Genomic DNA, 9,666 nt, shown 5'->3' on the forward strand with positions numbered 1-9,666 from the left:
TTGGTTGGTGGACGTCGTTCAGCATCTCTAATCATAAACTCAGATAGTTTAAAAATGACATCATTGAGTTGAAACACACTGGGCCATTACGCGCTCGGTACATTATTGGGGGAGGGGTGCAGTCGGTCTTATAAAAACATTGTAGGCAAACTAAACTAAACACCCATTATTCTCTTACTTCAGCGGAAGCCATATGGGTGCTCATTTTGACTCAACCACAGAGCTTTTGTACTGCCGCGGCTGATAAAGATGTTAAAGTGCACAGATGCCCTTGCAATTACAAGGCTCTCTGGTCAGTCCTCAGTCAGAGAAGGTGGAGGCATTTGTGTTGGAGACCTGACACACCTCCCCCCTCTACTCAGACCTCTCCTTTGCCCCCCAGGGGACATCAGTCACCCACTTGGAAGAAAACATTTTGGGGAAGAAATCAACACCACACAGCCATCACATGTCCTTTCTCACATTTTTTATTTTAGAACATTTGAGAACACACAAAAATGCAATGACTTTGAAATGATACAAGCACTTAATAACAAAATACGAAAAAATAATAAAATCCGTTCAGCATGAGCGACAGCAATAAATAGTAACTTCTTATCGCACAACTTAAGTGCGAACACAAAGGCAAACAACTATGTACAAATCTTTAGAAGAAAACAGATAGTACCCATAGCAGGTATGAAGAAGAATTGCATGTCCCATCATATTGCTAGAACAATGCATCCTTTATAATGATCTGCAAAGAAATGTAGCAGGAGTAATATATACATTTGACAAGTCAATGGCCACCAGGCTCTGCCTGTAGATTTAAATTGTCTATTTACATACAACAATTTGATTTAGGGAGAACGAAAACTCAAGTGGCAACTACAAATAGACAAATCTTTAAAAACTGTACAAAATGTAGTTTGTCCCTGAAAATATAGCTTAGTTTTAACCTGAAGGTTAAAAGTCATTGGTTGGTGACTGTTAACTGGACAGGGCACCTGAAGACTCAGATTCAGTAGACACAGATGAAATGGGTCCTCTCTTTTTTGTCAGTATCTTATGACTTGATCTACTGCTGACAGTCAGTGCATTCCGGGCAGATTTCTTAAATTTAACACCCAGGAAAGCATAAAGGATAGGGTTGAGACAACAGTGAAAGTATGCCAGAGCCTCTGTGATTGAGATCCAAGTCTGCAGACTCTGCTCCAGGGCACAGCTATGGGAGATCACATTGAGCAACATCAGGGTGTCCACGAAGATCCCCACACAGTATGGCAGCCAGCAGCTGAAGAAGCACAGGACAAGGATGACAGTGGTCTTGAGAGCCTTTCTCTTCAACACCTGACCCTTGGACCCCTGGGACAGCTTGGCGATGATGATGCAGTAGCAGGTGAGGATGACCAACCCGGGAAGGACAAAGCCTACCAGAATGTGCTGGAAACGGAACCCCGCCACCCAGTAGAAGCTAGTTTCCTGGGGGTAGATGCGTTGACAGATGGTTCTGGAGACTCTATTCTGAGCTGTGGCAAACACCATGTCAGGCACGGTGAGAATCACAGCAGGTAGCCATACAGCTACATAGATCACTCTGTCTGCAAGAAACGTCCTGGTGCTTTGACTCTTGGTGGCATGCACCACTGCCAGGTACCTGTCCATACTGATAAAGGCCAGAATGAGGACGCTGCTATACAGGTTGATGGTGTAGATCACATGCACAGCGGTACAGAGGATACCGCCAAAGTACCAACTGCTGGCCGCATCCACCGCCCAGAAAGGTAGCGTGAGGACGAATAGGAGGTCGGCCACCGAGAGATGCAGCCTGTATTTATCAGTCTTCGTTTGGACCTTTTTCTGGTAGCCCATCACTATCAATACCAGTCCATTCCCGACGATACCTAACAGGAATATTATTCCGTAAACTGTCGGTAAGAAGATCCTTTGAAAATCATCACCACTGACTCTGTTGCACGGCTCCTCATAGCCCAAGTCATAATCCCCTGATTCTTCCGAGCTGTTGTCGTTGTAAAAAATGATGGTCTGCAAAAAAAAAGGGGGGAGAAAGTGTGAATGTATAATAGTTTATAATAAGTCTATTAAATCGAATAATTTGCTGTTTGTGAAAATATAATGTATGCCTATTATAGGGCTACATCTGCTATATTTGAGAAACTTCCATTATTCACTTGGAGAAAATTAAATACACACAAAAATAGCGGTCAATTATTGATGATATAATCTGAGAAACATTGTCTAATTGATTCTACAGGAAAACGATCTATAGCCCTATCCCTATAGTACATCTATAGAGAGTATTAGCTACGTTTTTGAATGACTGAAATGGTAAACTCACCTCGTAATAAGAAGACATCGTGACTGAAAGAGAGCACTGTTTCTCTGCGGGTGCAGTGTATGAGCAACTTTGGTGAAGATTTGAATGCGCCTAAATAGCCTACTCCACTTGCAATAGCCCCTTGCGCTCCTCCCAAAGGCGGAGCCCTTGGTGGCGTGTGACGCCATGTCGTTTTTAGGGTTACCATAGAACTGGCCGACGCCCCCTAAATGCATAGACTATGAGAAAACTAAGTAGCCCGCATTTTACATTGGACCGATTCTACGCATGATTTTGAATGACGCGTAAATTGGGTTTGGAATCTCCGTGCACGGTGCAGCTATGTATTTTTCTCACAATAAATCAACGATGATCCTCTCAACATTGATTTGGAGTGCTGTCAGGCATTTGCTGTGATGTGATTTGTCTGATAACAGTTTTCTCCAAACCCAGCCGCGACTCTTTCCACAGGTTGTCACTTTCTAAGTAGGCTACTGTTGTGTCTACACTTTTCAGGTGCTGATTGACCCAACAGGTTTGAAATATCCCTCTCTCCCTTATGTACTCATTCCCAAGACAGATCATAACCCTGAACTCCGTTCTTCTCGCCCTTTTTCAACCAAAGTACTCTCACCATCTCTTATTTCAGTTGAAGTAATCCCCAGCAAGGGTTGGGTGATGACAAGGGGGCAGGTCACTATGATCTTTAGTGAAGAAAATGGTCACTCTGTAACCAAATAGCTGAGTATAGCATGCAAAGTTATCCTCTTTGAAATCTGATATGACTGATTGATTGAATGACTCCATCCACTTCACCAGTTCAATGTATGTGGGTTGTAAAAGCAAGTGTTTTTATGCACCACACTAATCACATCAGATACTATACATAGTGCATAGTGGAGACCACCAGTTGATGTGGATAGGAGGAGAAGAGGAAGCCGTTTTATTAGGAACCCTTTTAATATTTTTTTTTGCACTTTGGTTCAACTCTGTTTTCTGCAGGTCCCGGACTCCTGAGGAGAGGGGCCGGAGAGAGAGGGAGAATGCCCAATGTATGGGAATGGATGCCCTGCTCTTATCAAAGCTAGCCACTGGCAAACAGTTGTTTTCTGTCCCTTTTAAATCAAAAGCTGTGGTTGAAGAAGTGCTGATGGATTAAATGTAGAAGTGGTGTCTTCCTACATAAAACCCCACACTCTAAAACCACTTCACGCCACACGCAATGATGAATAGAGATTGCAGAGATTTTTTATTGCGAAAGCATACCGTCAGAAAAGAAATAGTGAATTTGACAGTTTGTCAGAGTCCTCCTTTGGGGGGGAAGTGAATGCAGACATGAAAACCTTGTTCTAGGGCTCATAGAAGGTAAAGAAGACCATTACCTTCAGTACAAATGTTTACCCAACTATTCATTGCATTTTATGTGCACTCGTGTTTTAGTATATACTCCACCATGCATGGAACAACACAGAAATGACTGTGAAATACATTAGTCTTGCCCACATTGTTTCTAGTGACCCTTGGATGAAAATCAACCCACATTGGTTTTAGAGACCCTAATGCTAGATTGAGAGATATAATGTTTGTTTAGATCATTTAAAAATCTTTTCACTCTCTTTGTTGTTTTCTATTGGCATGCACTTTTCTTTTTTGCACAATCTCTAATGTTTTTCTCTTCCAAAAGACTGCAGAAAAAGTCTGCAGGTCTGCAAACCCCAATGTAAGCTGCAGGAGCTTGTAGATAGCATTCGGCAATCAGAATACAACATAACTATGAGCTACTTACAATACAAATCAGAAGTGTGAACAGCCGTAAGAGGGCTCTTCAGTCAAGAATGGGTATTAAAATGAAGTAAGAATGCAGGGGAGATAAAGAGAAGAATAAGCAGAGTCTTGTAGAGGTTGAGTCAACAATGGTTGTTTTCCAGTCACAACTCATCCATGGCCCACAGCAAGTTAGCAGAGAACATTTTCATCATGATTGAAGCACTCCAAAATATCACCTTCACCATTTTTGTTACCACATAGAAAAGGAGGTACACCCTTTTGTTGTTGACTTTTGGGTTTCCCCCAAAAATAAGGTGTTTTTGAAATATGCTTTTCATCTGTCTGTAAGGAATGCCAACTGGTTGCAGCATATTTAAATGGGTGGGTCTTCAATAAAAGTGTTTTGATTAATTACGCAATATGGTACTTCTATGGATATTTGTCTTGAATGCAAGTACATACCCATTCGATTCCTATACTGAAACATTAGGAATACAGAGCTTACAGAGCTTTTCTCTCTCTGTTTATTCGTGTTCTCTTTGCCGATAGGTTGATTTACCGACGTAGAACATCCGTTAAAGACTCTGGTTTATTTTGTTGTTCGTTTCAACATGTCTGAACATTAAGGTATTCTCAGTATTCATATTGGAATGTACAACTCCAGTATCTAAAATGATTTTATCGGGGTACTACTGTTCTTCATGGTCTGTGGAGTCTTGGGGGAGGGGGAAGCTGTTTGCCATCTAGTAGGAGGTAGTAGGGATGAGAGATCCCTCATGCTTGTTTTGGCCTGCTCCCTGTGCTTTTGTGCAAAAGTTTGTCTCCTGTAAAGAGAGATGGGGTGAATAGAACATGACACCTGAGTAGGTGACACCTCACCCATGAACAGTGGTGATGTAGACAATTAGTCATAAAAACAAACATGTTTGGCTTTACATAGCTCCAAGTAGCTGAAGTTAATCGGAATTCATGTAGGAGGGTGCCAGCAAAAAAATGTAATTCCTCATTAAATTGGCACTTTGAAACATCTTAAAGATAACATTCTTCTTGTGTAGAATTTTTTTTGTTCAGAAAGCTTCCGGAATGCATGTTTGAATGCTTGTGTTTATAGAAAGCCCTAAAAATGTAAACAATAGACCCGCTTTAAGGACAAAGGTTGTCCTTATCTGAGGAAGGCACCTTCAGAAACGTCCTACTTGGGTGTGGGGTGACTGTATTGACTTTAGGAAAACTCCTCCACTGACATCATTGGTCCCAATATGCTGGTCAGCAGGACCTTTGCAGTATATGAACCACCTGTCTGTCAGAAACATCACTTATTTCTGAAGTTCTGTTGAAGAAAAACCACAACTTAAACCTTAGGTATGAATTGGAATGTTTCAGACAGTTGTGAAACAAGAGGGCGAGACACGGGCAGGTGGGAGAAATAGTGGGAGGATGAGGATAGAAGAATCCCGGTCTCCGGTGGGGAGATGCATATGTGTGGTTAGAGCTGGGGAGTTGTTTACAGCTACATCACAGACTCTGCATGTGAAGTTCTGTTTTATCAATAGAACAGATTCTCTTTCGAAAAAAAAACATGTCTTCTGCCGTATTCTGCTGTTTTATGAACAACAGCCTATTTGTGACAGGAGGAACGCACCCAAACTTGTCTGAACAAAAAGAGGTTTTGGTTTCACCACCTGTTTAGGGTGAGACCTGTCTAACAGTATATAATTCTTACAAGCCAGCTCGTTGTTGCTGCTGGCCAAGGAACAGCCAGACAGGCTCTTAGCTGATGTTTAGCATGGTTCCTGTCACAGAGTTGACAGTCTACTTCAAATCAAAGACGGCCTCTGATTCATTGTTTAAATCTACAAATCAGTAATATGCAAGATATTGGTGAAAGAGCTCACTGGAAATAAACTAACGCAGTCAGCGTAACTCATTGTTGAAAAGTACTGCATTATTGCATTTTGCTGTGATAGCAGGTGTCTACATCAGAACTGGCAGTGAAAGTTCAAGTGATGACTGTGTCCATCCTTCACTTCATGCTTATGCGCGGTCATTTAGCGCTTCTCATACAGAAATATAAAGAGGCTTGTATAAAGTCAGCAAACACAACTTCCTCTGTAAAGGTGGGGTCAAACAGGAAGTGGGAGGTTTTCAGAACATCTCTTCCTCTACCTACCTCTACATCTATCAGTTCTGTATAGAGCCAAGCCCTTGTGGAATGCTCTGCCACCAGAGGTTACTCAGGCAAAAAGTTTAGTTTAAAAAAACAAATAAAAAATATATTGTATCACAGTGCCACTCCTCTTTCTAAATATCTAATTTAACTGTACTGTATACAAGAATACGAATATGTGTATATGAATACTGTGTAAATAGTATTTTTCTTGTTTCTTGCTGTCTTTTGTATATCTAAGTCTTTTTTTTATTTTATTGAATTTTGTGTCATATTGTATGTTGTTCTTGTCTATTACTGTTCTGTACTTTGTCATGTATTTGTACGTTTTGTGTGGACCCTAGTAAGAGTAGCTGCTGCATGTGTTGTAGCTAATGGATTCTAATTAACTAAACCCTGATGACACAAATCCTGCCACTGTGTGACCTGACATGGGTTCACTGAGTAGTAGAAGCTTGAAAAAAGGCATGAGCCAATAAAATTGAAATAGGTGGCACTTCCCGTGAGGCTGTTGGGGAAGTGTATATCCAATTGGCTTGGAGCCCAAGTATAAGCCACAGCAGTGGTTGAGAAACATAGTGTTATGTTTTATAAGGGAAGGGTGTTTTTTATGTTTGTCCATGATAAATGCAACACGGGTTCCCTTTCCTTTGTTCCTAACGGCTAAACTGTGGTTTGCGGTGTGCAATAGCCTTAACAAACACCCAGTCTTCTTTTGTGAGATCTCAAATACTACAGTTGATATTACAAACATAGACCATGCAGCTCAAATAATTCTGCATTTAGGCCTACCCCTCTCTATGTAAATATTAATTTCAGTGGTTTATAAAATAATTATAATTGAGTTATTTTTGTCTAGAACACTGGTTCTCAAACCTGGTCCTGGGGCTGCACATTTTTGTTTTTGCCCTAGCCCTACACAGCTGATTCAAATTAATAACGGATGATTTGAATCAGGTTTGTGGTGCTAGAGCAAAAACAAAAATGTGCACCCCTCTGGGTCCCCAGGACCAGGATTGAGAACCACTGCACTAGAAGATAACTGTTTTCTGCATCAATGTTCAATGAAGGACAGGTGATTTAGCATATAATTCAATAGCTCCCCATCAGTCTGAGTGATTCTCCTTCAGTGCTCTTCTTTCCATGGGCAGCAGGAGAGCTCTTTGCAGCACCTATTTGTGACAGAAGGCAATGAAAGGGATCACCACAGGCTGCCCTTCAAGCTTTCACTGGTCTGAGATATCCATATGGCCCGGGTAGCTTTTAGAAGAGAGGGAAGGCCCCAATGTATAGGCAAGTCAGCACTGCCCTGATCTACTTAGATAAGAGGAACAATAGTCCAGATGACAGTAGATAAGGTTTATAGACAGTCTGAGGAGATCAAGTCATAAACGTGCTGTTAATCCAGACTTAATTCAAATCCCCTGCATTAGCACTCAGTGAGACATCAACATGCGGATAAGGCTCATTATTGAGCACATTCATATCTTCATTATTAATTGGTGTATTGTTACACAATACATCAAATGATGCTTTATTCATTGAAAAGGGAATAGATGTATTTCAGTATAGCAGAGTGAACATTTTTTATTTAAAAAAAAAGTGTTTCGATTTAAGATTGCTTGTCGCTTTCCTTTCTCTCGGATGAGAACAAAAATGAGCTTTAAAACATGGGAATCATGTGGTGAGCATGGATACATCTGACTATTAGCAAGTTGTTTCACATGAAGATGGGATCTTCATTAGCTTTATAAATGTTACGTAGATGGAGCATTTTTAACATCCTCTCTGCAAAGACACAACGTTACATCAGATCTGTCACCTCTGGCATTTGCTTTTAGGCCTGATTTATAGCTCCACTCATCACGGTTGGACTGAGCCCATTAACTATTTAACTCGGATGGAAATGCAACATATACAGTATGATAATTCCTGTCAAGGCATGACCCTTTCAATGAGTAGATAGTTGGAAAATACTATGTTATGGCATGGATCTGTCCCAAATACTAGAAAACAAAGAACCAAAGGATGGATATCAGCCCAGCTAGAGAGACACTTTTTACTTCTGCTCTGGTGCCTTGAAAGTCTGAAAGACGACACAGAGGGTCCTTCTTGCCTGAAGCGAGAACAAAACAAATAGTTGTTTTATTTTTATTTTCCTGTTGTCTCTAGGAAAGGGTAATAGAAAGTAAAACAGGCACCTGATTTGTTTCTGCTCTCTTTCACAGGAAGTGAGCAATAATTATGAGCCCCCAAGTGAAACTGTACTCCTAATTATAGTGCGTTCAGTCGTCTGGTGCTCCCAAGGAGCCAGTAGGAATCGGTTGCCAGCTGGGGTTTGTGTTTGAGTAGGAACAAAAGCAGTTCCTCAGACTGATTATTGATAATGTTCATTATTTCACAAAAACATTTTCGATGTGAATGCGACAGTTGATTTTAGGCGTCCTCTTTAGATCTCAAACTAGCAGAAATGCACAGTGGGATGATACAACACTTTTTTTGAAGATTAAGGTAGTTTCCCATGGGAATAATACAATTGGTGGGTTTTTAAGCAAAGTAAACAACCCTCCCTCCCCCAGTGGTATAGTTTCCTCCTTCTGTAGTCTCTGTGGACAGATCCTAAAGGATCTCACTCTGGGCCCGAGGGCTTTGTAATCTGCTGGCTTTTGGTTTATTTTCCCAGAGTTTGAGGCACAATAGAAATATTTTCTTGCTAAATACTTAAGATCCCTTTGCTGATATGGAGGGTTTATTTTCCTTGCTTGCTCCCCTGAATCCTTCGAGGATTGTTTTTGACTAAATATAGATCTGGTGTAAATAATACATTTGGGTTCACTGCTCATTGACCAGTGTCCTGTCTACCTTGTTGGTGATTTAATAGGGGTAAGTTAGGCCATTTAAAACAGGAGGTAAATTATGGTTTACTGCTCATTGAACATCAACATGTCTTTTTATGGAACACAAACATAACCCTTTAATGTGTCAGAGCTTCTTCTTTGGTTGGTTAAATGTTTCATGAGGTGCAATTTGTGGAAAATTCAGCTCAGTTATATTGGCAATATCTGTGTGAAATGTATTTCTGAAGTAAATCTGTTTTTACTCATTAGATGTGACGCGCAGGTATTTTGAGAAAGAAAATAGGACTGTCTGGAAATGGCCCATATGTCTCTGTAGAGATGTTGGTTGAACTCTCTCACAAGACTCCGGAGCTTACGGCAAGAATTAAATGATCTTTTATCTATCTTCCAACCTTGAGATAATCAAGGATTTTACAGAGCTTGTTAGCAGCCATGTATAAACTGATACTGTATTGACTGATTGTCATCTGCCAAGGACCCGGACACTTTGATATTTGTTTTGGGCTACTGGCATCTAAGGCAGACCACAGGCTTATCAAGTGTCAGCAGCAGACACT

General features: G+C 40.9%; 1 protein-coding gene across 1 annotated transcript; it reads right to left on the reverse strand.

The window, feature by feature from the left end:
- Positions 1 to 451: 451 nt before the first annotated feature.
- cxcr4b (C-X-C motif chemokine receptor 4b) lies at positions 452 to 3,016 on the reverse strand. Its single transcript, XM_021579192.3, has 2 exons — positions 2,339 to 3,016; positions 452 to 2,025 (listed from the first exon to the last, which is right to left on the reverse strand). Exons 1-2 carry the CDS (start codon positions 2,354 to 2,356, stop codon positions 970 to 972), a joined length of 1,074 nt encoding a protein of 357 aa, XP_021434867.2. The 5' UTR covers positions 2,357 to 3,016; the 3' UTR covers positions 452 to 969.
- Between the last annotated feature and the right edge of the window lie 6,650 nt (positions 3,017 to 9,666).

The sequence above is a fragment of the Oncorhynchus mykiss genome, chromosome 22 (genome assembly GCF_057628025.1).
Source record: "Oncorhynchus mykiss isolate SJ-2025 chromosome 22, ASM5762802v1, whole genome shotgun sequence".
Classification (NCBI taxonomy): domain Eukaryota; kingdom Metazoa; phylum Chordata; class Actinopteri; order Salmoniformes; family Salmonidae; genus Oncorhynchus; species Oncorhynchus mykiss.